General features: G+C 40.4%; 1 protein-coding gene across 1 annotated transcript in view; it reads left to right on the top strand.

Annotated features, from left to right (window-relative positions):
- Mep1a (meprin A subunit alpha) overlaps positions 1 to 17,631 on the top strand; it is a 39,865-nt gene extending 22,234 nt beyond the window's left edge. Inside the window, exons 8-14 of the mRNA XM_027938297.2 lie at positions 3,350 to 3,571; positions 4,353 to 4,502; positions 7,880 to 8,095; positions 11,550 to 12,023; positions 12,753 to 12,926; positions 13,578 to 13,878; positions 17,183 to 17,631. Of these exons, the coding sequence (XP_027794098.2) occupies positions 3,350 to 3,571; positions 4,353 to 4,502; positions 7,880 to 8,095; positions 11,550 to 12,023; positions 12,753 to 12,926; positions 13,578 to 13,878; positions 17,183 to 17,342 (1,697 nt within the window). The 3' untranslated portion in view covers positions 17,343 to 17,631. The remainder of the gene's footprint in view (positions 1 to 3,349; positions 3,572 to 4,352; positions 4,503 to 7,879; positions 8,096 to 11,549; positions 12,024 to 12,752; positions 12,927 to 13,577; positions 13,879 to 17,182) is intronic.

Raw genomic sequence — 17,631 nt, 5'->3', positions numbered from 1 at the left:
TTTAGAGGTATGGAATAAGTGATTGAGTTTTAAAATTAAATATGAATCCAATAAAGATTTCTGGCAGAATCAGCTCGATTTGGAGTAAGGTTGTCAATGGTCCTCAAATGAAGTAGGAGAATGATGGCTAATGCTCCCCCCACCCCCAGTCCCTCATATTTTGGTAATTCCATGAGTGTGGAGTGCTGGGGAAGGGAAGAGTGCAGGAAGTTATCCCTGAAATGCATGAGGACCTTTTCAGCATCATAGCCCAGGAGGAAGTAGATCTGGAAATGGTAACCTCCCATGGTGGTTCCACCAGGGTAGACGGTGCGATACAAGTGACCTCTTCCTCCGCTCATGGACTGGAGATGGGCATAACCAGCTAGGAATTCAGCAGCCTACCTGCCCCCACCTCTATCCAGTTTGGGTGAAGAAATTTCTATTGAAAGCCTTTGATGTCTTCCAATATAAATAAAGCAAATCTGGGCTCCTTCTTTGTTGAAAGTTGGACCCATCTAGTCAGCTTTGCCTGTATCTGCCCCCTCTTTGAAACTGCTTTCTGTGTTCTGTGGTCATTTTGCTGTTTGATTTTTCTTAGCTTTTGTTTCTCAGCCAGCCCATCCCACTGAAGGGAAACCCATTCCCTAATCTGCGCTGCACATGGGCGAAAGAGGAGAACTATGTAATTTGTGCAAGCCTAGAAGGTCACTATGACTAAACCTTCAGACATACTCCAAGCCATCCTACCTGCCCACTGAGCCGGAGATCAAGTAGTATTCTTTGCCTCCCAGTTTAATCTAGGAAAGTGTTTGAGTGTATTCACCCAGAGATGAAATCACAGATGAGACTTCATGTATTCATCTCCCAGTGGTAATTGTATTATAACTGGGTGTTCCTGGTATGTAGAAGGGAAAGAGGAATGAAGGCAAGGGCCAAGGAGTAAATCTTGATTGTGAGTATCAGGGTACTTTTAGACTTTGTCTGTGTTTGCCTGTAGTCCTGCATTTCTTACCGTCTTGTACATGTACTTGGCTTTGCTGAAAATTCCATGAGAAGTCAGAAAACATCCCTGTGTGTAAGTCTTGAAGAAGACACTGTTTAATGTTTTTAAGATAGTTTTAGAATCAAATGAGGTCCCCTTAATCAGGGTGAGCCAACACATTTGCTAGTGTAATTTGCAGATTTGCTTAGCTCTGCTTATATATGGGCTGCTCAACATTTATTTGCTTATCTCTTATCTATGTTTTCATCGGGTACAATTCCATATATCTAAATTGCCTACAATCACTGGTGAGCTTGTCTCAAATGAGATATCAAATTCCACAAGATTATAAATGAAGGCAATATTATTTCTCATGGTAATTTATGACCTTTATTGCATGTCATCGCTGGTGCTGCAATCTTATTATTTAAGAGGACACTTTACTGGCAATGCAGTTTCTGTCCCCAAGTCAATCCCATTTTTGAGTAAGAATTGTTGGTTCCCTTCTGCTAAGGAAAAAACTCAATTTCTAAAGTCCAGTAGGGTTTGGTAAACTGTAGCCCATGGGCCACTTGCTTTTATAAATAAAGCTTTATGAAAACACTTTATGAAACACCCATTGGTTTACAGATTGTTGATGGCTGCTTTTGTGACTTAGTGGCAGAGGTGAGTAGGAGAGACAGAGAAAATATGGTTTGCAAAGCCCAAAATATTTCCTGCATGACTCTTTATAGAAATCGTTTGCTGACCTCTGGTTTACAGAATCCCTCTGTCTTCAAGGCTTTTATTTGTGAGTTTCCTGAGGGTCAACCTATGCCCTGTGCACCGTCAGGGGCTGCTGACTTTCTAGCACAGTTCCCAACAGGTTGGAGGCACAACAAAAATGTGTTGAATAAATTTTAAATAATTATTAAAACCATTTGTTAATAAAGCATTCTGATAAGAATTTTTGAATAATAAAAATAAGATAATCTATTCTCATTTGATGATTTTATGGGAAGTTAAAGAAACCATCCAGCAAGTGCCAACCAGAGTCAATATGAGATCTCAGACTGAAGTCGTGATCCTCACCACCACCTGATGCTCTTTACAATCCTATCACCTCATATACCTCCTAGCACCAAGAGCTCTAGAAAGAGTTACTTTCCCACTTCCCCAACTGAGCCATTTATTTCTTTCAGTACCGTGCCACCTTTGCAAATACTTTGATTCCTCTCAAATAATTTCTCACCAAATCCCTGCAGGTTTGGGGAATGAAATATCAGTATTCCAATTTTGCTGTTAAAATGAGGTCTTGCTCAAAGAGGTCCATGGGCTTCAGCAAAAGCATTTGGAAGGTCCCTCCAGCACCTGCTGGAGCACCATCTGTTTGCACCTGGTTTCTCCAGGCCACATGTTCCTCTGGGTGATCTTCGAAGGGTGTTTCCTTCTATAATTGCTCAGAATAATTGGATGAGGAGCTATAGAAGGAGAAGAACACAAGGATACAAAGTTACGGTGAGAAGAGTTATGAGCATTCTCATTTGGTTTTCCTATCATTCCCCCAAATGGAAATTAAAAATATGTGAACCTTTCGCATGACTGCAGCTAGAGGAGTAAATTTTTGATGACTAATCAATTGAAGAACGTCTCACCAGTATTCAGCTTTTCACTTTTAGTTCCGTATCTCCCTCATGTTACTCTCAGAAAAATATTTGTCTTTCCAATTTTTGTAGGAAAAAAATTCTTCCTATTTTATTTTTCTCTCCTTAAAGCTATTTCTGGACCCAAGGGAGTAGATCTTAATTGACAAGAAACCCCTTTCTTACCAGCTGCTTGCCTTTTCTTCTGGCCCCACAGATTTCTTTTTCCTAACCAATGAAGAGCTGGCCAGATACAGCAATGCGCAGACTTGGTGGCTGACGTACTTGGCTACCAGGAAGATGTGTCTTGAACATAATCAATGTGAACATTTTCCTGAATTCAAAAACTCTTTTTCTCTCCTGCCTTTTGGAATACTTGCCTCAGATTATCTGTTTTTCTTTCTCTTTCTGAAGAGATGCCTCATCCTGATGCCTCCCCCAACATGTATAATGCAACTTTGCATTAAATATATACATATATTCAGTAAATTTGTAAGTATTTATATATATTTTAGCATGAGTATTCTGTGGTTGTTCCAATAATTTCATTCATATTATTACATAACTTTTTAATGTTATATATTAATTGATTTGTATTAATAATAAATGTATTAATTTACACATCATATTAATTTTAAAATATGAATATAAATTGAAATCAAAGATTATTTCCCTTTTGGGGGTTTACGAATATCTAGTCAAATAGAAAAGGTTGGAGGAAATATCATGACTGGTCAGGACCTGTGGATTCTCTCCCTCACAGGTCACCAGCACAACTTTAATATCTACGATGACAACTTCATCACAGACCTCAACACACCCTATGATTACGAGTCTATAATGCATTATGGACCTTTCTCATTTAATAAGAATGACAGTATTCCTACCATTACGACCAAGATCCCCGAGTTTAACTCCATCATTGGGCAGCGCCTGGATTTCAGTACCATTGATTTAGAGAGACTGAACCGAATGTACAACTGCAGTGAGTATCGCTGGGTCTGAGGACTAGGATCGCTAGTTTTCACAGACGTTCCCTTGGCCTTAGTTTGCTTTACTTTTCTGGAAGGTTCTGGTTAGGGAACAGGGATAAACTATATAATCTTAGGTGCTTTATCTCTTGACTAGAAAAGTTTATAACATCTACCTACCTCATAGAAAATTAAGTTCATTGATTTAAGAAAATCAGTAGTTGTGTTTTGTAAAATTAAAGTATTGGACACATGTAAAGAGTTGTTATCATCTAACTTCGTTAGCTTCCTTTTGAAGGGTGTTTAGTTATGTAAAGGTCAAGAGAGACAATGGGCTTGAAAGTATTTTGTATCCTGCAAGATTCTTTACCCATGCTATTTTTAAAGTAATCCTTTGGGATGGGTGTTTTCTAAGATGACCCCACTAGTCTTCACAGGCGTGGTCTTTAATTCTGTTTTTTAAAAAATGTGTATAAAATACCTACCAAGTGCAAAGCCCAGGGTTATAAGTATCTTGTTCTTGAGCTGAAGGAGTTCATAGTTGGCATTTACATAGCAGAGAATGATTACAGGTCTTTTCACTTGGGCTCTGCAAGATAGATAGGTTTGGGTCTATGTTGACAAGTTCTAAGATCTAAATGACAATGATGGGATTTCCATGAGAAAAAGTCAAGAAAATAGAAGGTTCGGATCTGGTTGTATTTGAACAGTGAAGTTTTAGTGGTTTAAGACATTAGTTATTTGGAATGAAGATGCTTTACGTTTTTAACCAGATGACAAAAATGTCATCTGCAGCCACAACTCATACCTTTTTGGACCACTGCACTTTTGAGATGACAAACATCTGTGGGATGATTCAGGGCACCCGAGATGATGCTGACTGGGTCCATGAGGATGGCACTCAGGATGGACAAGTGGATCACACCTTGGTGGGACAATGCACAGGTCAGTGAAAGTGGAAACCTGGTGATTGAGATGGTTCAATTACGTAATGGCAGCCAGCATGTTTTGCCTTAATTAGAATGTTTGTTATCAAACCTGAGAATCTAAAAAAGAACATTTCTCATATCTTAATTACTAACTCAATAAAAAGAGTCCAGATAGGTTGGGGTTGTTGCTCATAGCTCAGGGACAGAGTGCTTGCCTATCATGCACAAAGCCTTGGATTTAGTCCCCAGTACTGACAAGATAAATAAGTAAATAAATAATCAATAAAAATTTTTAAAAATTCATGCTCTGAACATGCAAAAGAAAGATGTATTTTAACAACAATGAAACTGATATGGACATAAGATTGATAAGATATGACCTTGTAAATAAGGGTAATGTCTCCATAGCCGAGTACTCCAATAAAAATATAACATTAGCCAACATACATGATGGTAAATTTTCTAATAGTCACATAAAATGTAAAAGGAAACAGGTGAAATTCATTTTAATATTTTATTTAAGCAGGTGTATCCAAAATATTAGCATTTAAACAGGTAACCCATATGAAAATGATTGTGATGCTTTGCTTTTTTTTTAATATGAAGTGTCTGAAATATGGCATGTATTTTACCATTACAGAACACCTCAGTTTGGACCATCCACAATTCAAGCTTTCAGTAGCCACCTGTGTTTGGTGGTCACCATATTGCATAGCACAGTTTCAGGTGGTTCCTATATATAGTTCTTGTAGCAAAACAACCATACAGTCAGACAGACCTCGGTTTGAAATCTGGTTCTACCACTTACTAATTGTGACCACAAGAAATTGCTATTGTGTGTGATTTTATTTTATTTTTGAAAAAGTCTTTGAATTTGTACAACTCTGAACATCAAGCTATTAATACTTCACAGAGGGTGAAAAAAAAGAATCCATATGGAGTACCCAGCTACAGACCAGCAGCTTCACTCTTAATTTTTTCATTTACTGTTTACATTTCTGTTTTTGTATCTGGACCTAGATGCACCATTCTATAGGTCTTCTGGCTGTTGTGGATTCACTGAGTCCCTCCTGTCTGAGAGCTGGTTAGATTTCTTTCAGAAGGGACCCAGCTTGTGTCCCAGATGCTAGGCCACCTGGGATTATGTCTGAAGTCAGAGCCACTGTCATTCTTCCTCTCTGGCCTTGGAAGAGGGTGAAAGTTTCTTTCCCACACAAGCTTTTCACACCTATCATCCCAAGTATCCAAAGGGTGATGATCCAAGTCTGATGTTCTCTCCAAGTTGCTGTGGTAGACTCTTCCACCCCCCCCCCCCCACTGTAGGGCTCACTGCTAGGCTAATACACATCTAGACAGAGCCATGATCTTCATTTGAGAAGATCATTCATCTTCCACATTCTGCTGGAAGAATGTTCTACTACCCAAGTAGGAAAGGAAAGGACCACACCCCAGAAGAAATACAAGGAAAAATCTTATCAGGGTAACTTTACCATCCATAATGCTTCCTCTTGGGTAGCATTTAAGGGACTCAGTTCCACTGCTAAAGAGCACTTTTACTAGATGCATTGACTTCAAAGGATTCCTTAAGATAGAACCCACCTCCTATTTGCAATGTAGACAAAAGAAAGAACACCTGGTTAGTGGCAGAGTTGGGCACACATTTAGACCTCCTGAACCCCAGGTTTGAGTTATTGACTCTCACTTTATACTCTTTAGGGGCAGGAATTCCTGATCAAGGACCACCTGAAAAACTTATTAGCTCTGTGAGCACTACTTTTCTTTAACTCGAGCATTCAGTATTTTATGATGCAGAGGTCTCAGACCAAAGTTCAAGTATTGAAAAGAACATACCAGAAAATCCAGTTTTCTTGGATGTAATATTAAAGTCATTAAGTTGGGGTTTTGTTTTGTTTGTTTTTGTGGTCCTGGGATAGAACTCACGGCCTTGCACATACTAGGCAAGCAGTGCACCATGCAGTCATATCCTCAGCCCCCATGAAGTTATTTTTAAGCCTTTTGGAGAGCTTATTTAAGCCATCAATGCTTGCTGCCAACACAAAAAGTACATGCTGTATGTGTGAGGCAGGATGAGGCAGGGAGCATGGCCATAGGACTCAGGACTATGCTATATAGTCACTTGATTTTTATTTTGTGAAATGTTTTGATTGGAGCCCTGTGATAAGCAGTTGAGTGCAGAAATATAGTTTAAAATACTTCTTTATATGCAAGAAGTTTTCATTGTGCTGGACTTTGAAAATTGTGCTATTTTTTTCCCAAACAACAGTTGTTTACCTGTTTATTTTTAGGAGAAAGAGTTTTGAGGCATCTGAGTTAGGCAAACTCCAGCTTGGGCACTAATATGAATCTTTTCACCTTCTTTTCCACTGTTCTTCCAACGCTTTCATTTAAATACAGGTGAAATCCTCATGTAGTCCTTATGATATCTTGGATGCACTGTTCTATTGGACAGTAAAGTTGCTTTTACACCTGATAATATACCCAGTTATTAAGCAAGAAGCAGGGGAATTTGAACCCTTCTCATCTTGAATACTTAAAATTCAAATCCTAAACCTACAGTTCCTTGTACAACCAAGAGGCTAACTTAAAATGAATCTCTAGTTTAAACAATGATGTCAATGAGAAAAATAGAACAGGTCTTATAGAGAACGCATCCCATCAAACTTTGGTTGAAGCTTGTGTTTCTTTAAGTCAGAGTTATACACTTAACACCCTTTGGAACAAAGGTAATCAAAAGAGAAAAAAAGGAAAGAAAAGGAATGTCATAAAAATAGAAGAGAGTCAGGAGAGCAGAGGAATGGGGGTGGAAGGTGTGGGTGGGAAGGGCAGGAAAAGGGGGAATGAGATAGACCAAATTATACTCTGTGCATGTATGACTATATCACAATGAATCCCATTATTTTGCATAACTGTAATGCACCAATAAAATAAAAAAGAGAAAGAGACAGTGCATAACTGTGGCTTTAAAGTTTGCTGTGGTGGCACATACCTGTAATCCCAATGACTTGGGAAGATTGAGGCCAGTCGCAGCAACTTAGTGAGGCCCACAGCAACTTAGCAAGACCTTGTCACAAAGTAAAAAATAAAAAGGACTGGGAATGTAGCTCAGTGGTTAAGCACCTCTGGGTTCAATCCCTGACACACACACACACACACACACACACACACACACACACACACATCTATGCCAAGAACTGTGGCTTTAGCCAGTGACTGTGTCTACTGAATATGGAGAATACTGAATACTGACAAATGACCTTCTTTTTGTTTTCCTCAGAAGAGTTCTAGCCTTTTTGTTTCCTGTCTCACTTTGCCTGGGTGAGGCACCTGGGTGTGGGAAGCCAGAGATGGAGTGCTGGGCTGCTCTCTCCACAGGTGCAGGCTTCTTCATGCACTTCAACACCAGCTCAGGGGAAGCAGAAGAGGCAGCCCTGCTGGAGTCTCGGATTCTTTACCCCAAGAGGAAGCATCAGTGCCTGCAGTTTTATTATAAAATGACAGGAAGCCCTTTGGATAGACTGGTGGTCTGGGTCAGAAGGGACGACAGCACTGGCAATGTGCGCAAGTTGGTCAAGATGAAGACCTTTAAAGGTACTTGGAGGCATCCCCACAAGGAACACTTGGTTTAAAACCTGGGACTTCACTCCTCTTCCTTCCTCTTCCCTTACCTTCTCAACCCTTCTAACCTCTCCCTCCTTTCTCCCCTTCCCCCTCTTCCTCTACTTCCTCCTCCCAAGAGCTTACCATGTTGCCTGGCAAGTTTCACTAGATGAATGTAGTTACCACAGCATTGTTTAACTATGCTATTTAAAAGGCATATGTACCTTCAGTTTTCACTAGTGCTTTGGGGGAAGCCAGGACCACAAGAAAGAAAATGGAAGATCGGAAGGTAGAGATGGGAAGGTAAATGGGATGCAGGATTTGATGTTGCTGGACAGAGAGTAGTTCAATTATTGACCATAAGTGTTTTTGCACCTGTTCTGGAAAAACAAACGATATCATTATTTAATATATGGAAGTAACTTGAAATCTGCTTGTAAAGTTGGTGGGAACATAAGCCATGTCTGTTAATTTTACTATAATCATCTGCATGTTCTAAAATAACACAAAGTGTTACTTTGTGTATTTCTGTAAGAGGGTCAGCATGAAAACCTTAAACTGCTAAGGTGGGCAGTAGGATCATCTGGCTATAAATCCAGACCCAGGCTTCTAAATCTACATACTTTCATTCTTTTGTTGTGGCAGTTATATGTTCATACCAGAAACAGAGACAAGCTTTCCTGTTTTGTTTTCCCATTCAACAAAGAATTTCTCAATTAAGATGAACTGGGGAAAGGAAACCTTATTTGCATACCTTGGAAAAGGCTGCTGCTCTTAGAGGAAGGAAGGCTCCTAGAGATCATTCAGAAGAATAGATGCCCAAACTACCTCTAATCAAGCCCTTCTGTGTCCCATCTAGGAATTTTACAGAAAATGGTTTTAAGGGGTTCATTTTTCTGGCTGAAATTTATCATAGCAGGTGTAATGCAAAGATGTTAACTAGATGACCTTTAAGAGTTGAGAATTTGTTACATTACCAAAGTCTAAATATTTAATAAAAAATAAGCTAGAATATTTATATCAGTGGGAACTAATATCACTCGCTTTCATCTAAAACTGAAAATGTGACCCTTGTAAGCACAGAATCAATCAAGCAACCATTCCATGCTTTACAAGTTCTCTAGAAGCATGATATAAATTGATTTTTAAAGTAGTCTGTTCAGATACTGTCTTGTTAATGAAACTTTTCTAAAATGCTAGTTGAATATTGCTTGGTATTTATAGGGTTTTCAATGTAAGATAGTTACAATTGTCTTTGAATAGCTTTTCATATTTGTGATATATATTTTTTAACCAAAATGCTTACATACAAAATGTGTCTATATTTATACCTATGTATATAGCATATGTTCTATAATCCATAAAGCTAATATACAAACTTATATGCAAAAAGCTTGCATAAAAATATGAGTATGTGTGAGTGCACACACACACACACACACACACACACACACACACTGAGGGCAGCCCCTAATAATAAATGACAATTCTGAACTAACAAAGATGAAATTTCTCTTGAGCAATTCTAGCATCTTTATCCCCTGATTCAGGAGAGTCCTGTGGAAGCACTTAGATAAAACTTGAATGATTTTATCAATGACAGTCCCTCCCCAGATGGCATAGCCTCTCAGGACTTTCTCTCAGTACCACAGTCCCATGTTTCAACCTCATTATAACAACATATATTATGAAAAAACAAGGCAATTACTCATTAACAAGAAAGGAATTTTTATTCTCTTGTCAGAATTCCCAGCATCTATAACCCTGCTGGGTAAATAGTACAAATCCTGTGCCTCTGTCCATAATCTGGGCTTTCTGTCATCCATTACCTTTCCAGTCCACATGTCCTCCACCTGGCTGTAGTGCTGGACCCAGAAGATGGCAGTTAGGTCCATTTGTGTTACCCATGTGGTCTGTGCACCTTGTCCACCTTTCTCCTACATATCCATGTCACCTAACCATACAAGCTCCATTCCAGAAATAGAACATTGGTAGATCTTTCTCTTGTAATTGTTCTTAGGATGACCTGAGGAAAAAAGGAGATAAGAGGAATCTTCAACTTTGGAAGAAATAGACCTCTATAAGGAGATTTTTGGTCAGAAGACACAGGAAAAGGAACAAAGATAACTAAAAGGCCCTTTCCTCAATGTCATTTCAGATTAAATTCCTTGGCACCTATCTGAGCTCATTTTATTCAACAAGATTTCTACTTATGTAGCTTTTCCTTTCTTTCTTTTTTGTCTGTTAACCCAGTGGTAAGGTCTACCTTAGGCAAAATATTAAAGTCAAGGCTTACTTTTGGAAATTCTGAGTTGCTCTGACCTAGCAGTTTCCTCTTCCTGGTATCCTCAGGCTTCTTTCTGCGTTCTTATGCTGTTTCGCATAGGATCCCACATTGTGGAATAGTCCCCTCACCCTCTTAGGCTCAGCGCATAATTAAACATTTCTACTTCTGGTTCAGTTCAGGAAAAAAAAATCAAGTAGACCCAATCATCCCTAGAATGTGGGTATTTGGATAAAAGTGACTGTCTTTGGATGATCTGGATCTCCCTCAGATACTATGAAGAAGAGAAAAAAAAAATATAGACTTCCAGATTTTGCCAACAAGTCAAATGTTGGGCCTTATGGAATTATCATTATTTGACTTTGAAAATGTCTGTTTCATATGGTACAGCCTAACATTTGGACATTTTAATGCTAACACGAGGGAATGGAGTTCAGTTACAACAGCAAACCCAGGAAGAAACACAGAACCTGTGAAATTACATGGTGGTGGATGTTTTAGACAGCTTTATCATTGCTTCAACCAAAACACCTGACAAGAACAATTTAGAGGAGGAAAAGTTTATTTGGGGGACTCCTGGTTTCAGAGGTCTCAGACTATAGAGGGCCGACTTCATTCCTTGGGGCTCTACGTGAGGCAGAACATCATGGCAGAGGTGAGCAGCTCAGGATACTGCAAGGCAGAAGCAGTGAGAGAGCTCCTCTCAAAAAGGGCAAAATATATACCCCAAAGTCACACCCCCAGGGACCCAGCTCCTCCAGCCACACCCCATCTACTTACAGTTACCACTGAGTTAATCCCCATCATGGATTAATGCCCTGATTAGGTTAAGGCTATCATAACCCAAACAATTCACCTCCAAATCTTCTTGCTTTGTCTCAGACATGAGCTTTTGGGGGACACCATGTTTCTAAACCATAACAGTGGAAAACAAATTCATGATTAAGATTTAATGATGATTTTAAAATAGATCATAGATGTCCTTTTCTTAAGCTATTTTCCCTTACTAGAAAGCTAATGAGTCTGTAATGGTGCCATTGTATAGGGTTGCTGTTAGAAGATTGAATGAGATGTCACATGCCTGGCACAGTGCAAGACTCATAGTGAGTACTCACTACACGTCATCCACCATTGTCATGAACCTTATTTTTCTGTCCTCAGGAGATTCCGACCATAATTGGAAAATTGGCCATGTGACACTGAAAGAGGAAAAGAAATTTCGCTATCTCTTCCAGGGTGCAAAGGGTGACCCTCAGAACTCAAATGGGGGCATTTACCTGGATGACATCACTCTGACAGAAACACCCTGCCCCACAGGGGTTTGGACAGTGCGGAATATCTCCCAGGTGCTTCAGAACACAGTTAAAGGGGACAAGCTTCAAAGCCCTCGATTCTACAATTCAGAGGGATACGGTTTTGGGGTGACCTTATACCCCCATGGAAGAATAACCTCCAGTAGCTCTGACTACTTGGGAATCACTTTCCACCTGTGCAGTGGGGAGAATGACGCCATCCTGGAATGGCCGGTGATTAACAGACAGGCCATAATAACGATACTCGACCAGGAAACGGATGTTACAAAAAGGATGTCCTTAAACCGGTTGTTAACCACCTCTGAGTCCCATACATCTTCAGGTAGGTGGTTTGAGAATAAATAGGGACTCTCAGTCTGGAAGGGCTAACAAACATGATTCTTGTCTATACAAGAAAGAACAACATTCTCTCACATTTTTTCCCCCTTGGGCATATCAACAACATAGTTACATTGAATATTTATGTTAAGACTTTCAGTGTCACATTCTCCTCCTTGTCTTTCTTAAATTCACTCACCAGGCATCTACTGAGGGCCTGCAATGTTCCAAACTCTGTGCTAGGTACTTGGATTACAAGGAGTCATGTGGTTCCTGCCATATTGAGCTCTCTAATGGAGAAGGCATATATTGCTAATCATTTATCAAATATTCAGAATTCGTAGGCTCTGTGCTGAGCTAATGGACTGACTCCAAAATTATTACTGAATGTGATTACATCCATGAAATAAACCTACATCAATAAAAGAATGGGAAAACTATTTTTTTTTTCAAATGAAGGGCCGTAGTAAGCCTTAGAACAAAGCAGGTGTAGCCATCTCTCTCTTCATTCAGGAAGTCGCTTAGTGGTGGACAATTGTCCTTTCAGAGCTATAGTTTTCTGCCCCCCTCATCTCCTGATTCTGAATTTTTGTTCTGGAAAGAGTAAATAACCTGATTCGTTCCCACATATTTTTTTTTTCCTGACGAATAAAGTCCCATATGCTTATGAAAGACAAATTGTAAAGTAAAATACATAAGACAATGTGATATTACGTTACTTATCATTTTGCAGCAATAAATGACTCTATAATCTGGGACAGACCCTCCCTGGTGGGATTCTATGATAAGGACTGTGATTGTTTTAGAAGCATCGACTTTGGCTGGTCTAAGGCCATCTCCTACCAAATGCTGACAAGGAAGAGTTTCCTTAAAAACGATGACCTCATCATTTTTGTGGACTTTGAAGGTATTTGTGCTGCTCTTCTTCTGTCAATCATCCTTGCTCTGTGTGCTCCACTGCTTTCACACTGATTTTGAAGCATTTCTATGGAAGGTGAGGGGATCTTCTTTGAGGATGAGGCCAAAATTTTTTAAAAAGATGTTTTGCAAGATGCCACAGGTTACTCAATTGGTCAAGGACACATGTCTTCACTTATTTTTATCTTTAAATATATTTTTAATTTACACATAACATTGTACATCTTTGTGGGGGTACTGTGTACTGTTTTAATACATTGTACAATGAGCAGACCAGGGTAAGTATGTTGTCTGCTCAAACATTTATCATTTCTTTGTGGTGAAAGACTACATTTTTAACTGTCCTTGGGAGAACCCAAAATTTCATCTTTTTGTTAATTTATCAAATCTGACAGTTGGCTGATTTCCATTTACTTATGCTTCTTCTTACAAGCTTAATAAACGAATATGTGAAAAGACCACTTTAAAATAAAAATTGTTGCCCTCATGAGACATCAGCTGATTTCAAAGCCACTTTTACATGTCCCTAGGGTGATGTTCACAAGGGATAGGAGTGACCCAGAGAACTTTCTTCATAGTAGATTGTTAATCATTGTCACTGATTAATTCTGGGTCTTCCTCACCTGTCTATTTCCTGAAGATCTTACCCACCTGAACCATACGGAAGTTCCCACCAAAGAGAAAAGGTCGATCTCTCAAGGCCTCATCCTCCAAAACCAGGAGCAGCAGACCCCAGTAGAAGGTTCAGAAAAGGCCATGTTAGAGGAAACCTTACCTGAGAGCCGGGACCAGGAGCAGCCCAGCCGACGGAAACGTTCAGTGGAGAACACAGGCCCCTTGGAGGACCACAACTGGCCACAGTACTTCAGAGATCCGTGTGACCCAAACCCTTGCCAAAATGAAGGAATCTGTGTGAACGTGAAGGGCATGGCGAGCTGCAGGTAGGCTCAGTGGCCAGGAGGCAGTGGTATCAGCTGGCCTGCTCCCACTGTCACTTGATGTTTGCAGGTTAGGGCGATGACTGTGTGAGATGGACAACCAGAGTGGTTTTCCTTGACTCCAGAAGTGTGGGCCCTGGTTTAGTGGACTCACACCACCAGGGCAGAGGAGTCCCCAAGTCCCTTGTGTCTTAATTGTCATTCTTTACTCACCTGTGGTGCATTGTTGACAATATCCAGGGTGTTACTGGAATCTCTAACTCTACCATAGTTCTCACAAATGACCCAGGGGTTTTAGCCTAAGAACTTTCTACTCCCTGACCTGCTCCAGTGGACTCAAGAGCAAGCTTAAATCTTCTCTATCTATAGAGAAGATTTATTATTATTATTATTATTATTATTATTATTATTATTATTATTTCTGTAGTTTATCTGTTCTGATGTACTATTATTATATTTTCAATAACAGGAATGAGAATATCTGATTTGCTTTTACTGCTTGCCCTGTGTCACAGGCTCTCCCAAGCATTATACCTGCATGATCTAAACTGATCCTCTCTGCCACCTGTGACCTGTGACGTAAGGGCTCTTCTTATCCTCCTTCAGTGCATTGGGAAGTTGAAGCTCAGAAAGATTAAATGATTTGTCTAAAATGGCTCAGATGATAAATGCTGGAGCTGGGACCTGCATCAAGTTCTGTCTGCACGATTTGCTCTATTTGATAGTTCTTTTTATAATGTTCATTTGTGTAAGAAACCTAAGAAGTATTTCATAAAAGGACGTGTGTAATGACAGAAGCTTCAGTTGCATTTGACAGAGCGGTTGCAGATTTAGGAGTCATTCAGATTGCCTTGAAACATCTACATTTCCTCTGAGTTCTATCTCCACTTGGTTTCTTCTTTTTTAAAATTTTCATTTTGAAATAATTTTAAACTATGGGTACACTGAAAAAATACTACAGCGTTCCCCTATGTCCTTCAAAAGACTTTCCTTAATTTTGGCATCTTACATAACCATGGATGACAAACAAAGCCAAGAAATAAATATAGATATAAAATTATTAACTAGGCAGTGGACTTTATTCATATTTCCCAGGTTTTTCCACAATGTCCTTTTTCTACTCCAGGATCCACTTCAGAATCACATATTATGTGGTTCTTTTTCTTTTCTTTTATTTTTTTAAATTTTATGTTTCCTAAGTCTCCTTAGTCTGGGACAATCCTTAGTCTTTCATTGTCTTTCATTCCCTTGCGACTTTTGAAGAGCGCTGGTGGGATATTTTGTAAATTTTTCCCTAATTTGGGTTTACCCCATGGTTTCCCATGATTAGCTTGAGATTGTTTTGGACAAGAGAGGACAGAAGTGATATGTCCCTTTGTCGTCACTGGTGACGTCAGCCTTCATTGCCTGGCCAAGGGGGTGTTCCCCTGGCTTTCCTGCTTGACAGTTGCGGATCTTCTCTCTGCAATGAGTATGCATGTTGGGAGAGATGCTCTGAGATCATGCAGACACCCTGCTTTTCCTCAGATCCTTGCCCACAAATTTCAGCACCCCTTGGGGGATCCTGCCCATGGCTGTCACCACTGTGGTCTCCCAATGATTCCTGTTTCGTCCACTTCCTCCACAGTCACTAGTTGGGATTTTTCTATCATGAATCACCATCCTCTCCCCCATTCATTTATTAATGCAATCACTTGTTTATGACACTAAGGAATCATAAATATTTTACTCCATGGGTGACATTTCAGTAATTCCATTATTTATTTTGTTGCTCATATGGCTCCAGCTTTGCTCTCTGGGAGCTCTTCCAGGATGGCTCCTGTGTGCTTTCAGCATCACCCATAATTTCACGAACACAGTGTTATTTTCTGGTACCAGAGGATGGTCCAGTTTCATCTTTTATTCTCCCTGCACCAGCTGCAGAATCTATCACTTTTCTAAGGAGCCCTCTGGTTCCTGTATTTTTTTTTTTGGGGGGGGGGTACCAGGGATTGAATCCAGTAGTGCTTAACCACTGAGTCACATCCCCAGTCCCTTTAAAAAAAATTAATTTAGAGGTAGAGTCTCACTGAGTTGCTTAGGGCCTCAATAAGTTGCTGAGGCTGGCTTTTGAACTCATGATCCTCCTACCTCTGCCTCCCAAGCCTCTGGGATTACAGAAGTGCACCCCCACACCTGGCCCTCTGTTTCCTTTTACTGCAGAATGCCCACCTTGCTTCTCGAGGGCTTCATGGCCATGGGTCTGCACTCTGCACCTCTTTACTTGATAGGTCCTTGGATGCCAGGTTCTGATAGGTGACTCCACTCATGTGTCAACCTCCCATCAGTCAAAGTATTTCCCACAAACCTTCATCTGTGGATGAAGCTCTTCAAAGAGCTTTAATTATATTCAGAGAGAATATAATTAAACTGTATTTGGAGGGTACTGGGTTAGAAAAACAGTTGAACAAATTTGCTATTAGTGATTTTTAAGTATATTGTCAGGCTAGAGATGAAGCCTATAAAGGTAAAATAACTTCAGGATTAATAAAAGGGGGTCTTGACTTCTGACTGCCTCATCCTGCTCTGTTGAGTAGCCTTTGCAGCAGAGATGCTGTTTGAAACAGAGTCTGGAACGGCCATGATGGAAGGGACAAAACGCTACCCTTGATGCCTTGCTTCTGGAATAGTTGATCTTTATATCAAATAACATTTTATACACCCTGCACCCAAAATAACAGGGTAAGGTTATTATGTGCCAACTGTGTATGGACCACCTTGGCAGGTACAGTACCCTCATAATTTCATGTGGGCTTCCGGACAACCTTAAGAGATAAGTAGTAGGACACTACCCTTACAATGATACCATCTGAAAGTTTTGAAGTTCTGACCAGTGCAGTGAGTCAGGCTGTATCTGGGGAATCTCCCCTGAAGTTCACGGTCAGAGCCAGTGTCAGGTCCCATGTTCTTGAGTGTGCCAGACCTTCCTCCTGAATTCTTGGTGGCCAGGATTATTGGACCTGGGGGTCTACCTCTCAGGATTAAGCTTCTTGTGTAAAACACATACTAACCACGCAATGTTGAGCAAGTTAGCAAACATTTCTGAGGTTAAATGAGGATGGTGAGAGGGGCCTGATAACAATCTCTACCTCTCCCACTGCCTTGAGAGTTTAAGTTCAATGATTTGCATAAGGTGCTTGGAATGGAGGCAGGCATGTGGTTCTGCTCTAGGCTGGTTGCTGCTGTCATGTCTAGGGTGGTGCTTGATGCTAGGAGGCACCTGAGGCCCAGGTAGTTGCCACACTCCCCTTGTGTCCTGTTCTCCCAGGTGCATCTCTGGACATGCCTTCTTCTACACGGGGGAGCGATGTCAGGCCATGCAGGTGCACGGCAGCGCCCTGGGTCTGATGATTGGTGGCATGGCTACTGTGATCTTCGTGACCATCACCATCATCTCCATCATGATGTTTCAAAGGCCAAGGCAGTGACCCACCTGCTGATGCCAGCCAGACTGCAGGAGCCCCTTCCTCTGCTCAGAACATCCTTCACCACCAGTGTGGTTTGGAGCAGTTTTTATCTGCCTTGCTTTGAAGGGGCCTCTGAGAACCAAGACCTCTAACCTCATGTGTGACCCTTGTCATTTTTCTGCCCCCCACATGGTTCTGTTACCCTACTGTGTGCTCCTAATGTATCTAGTGTGTCCAATGACAACACTCATCATGTTTAATTATAAATCACTTGCTTAACTGACCATCTTTCCCATACAGAGTGAGCTCC

This window comes from Marmota flaviventris, chromosome 6 (assembly GCF_047511675.1).
Source record: "Marmota flaviventris isolate mMarFla1 chromosome 6, mMarFla1.hap1, whole genome shotgun sequence".
Taxonomy (NCBI): domain Eukaryota; kingdom Metazoa; phylum Chordata; class Mammalia; order Rodentia; family Sciuridae; genus Marmota; species Marmota flaviventris.
The sequence above is the reverse complement of the archived record's forward strand: the minus strand, read 5'-3'. Positions and strand labels throughout refer to the sequence as shown.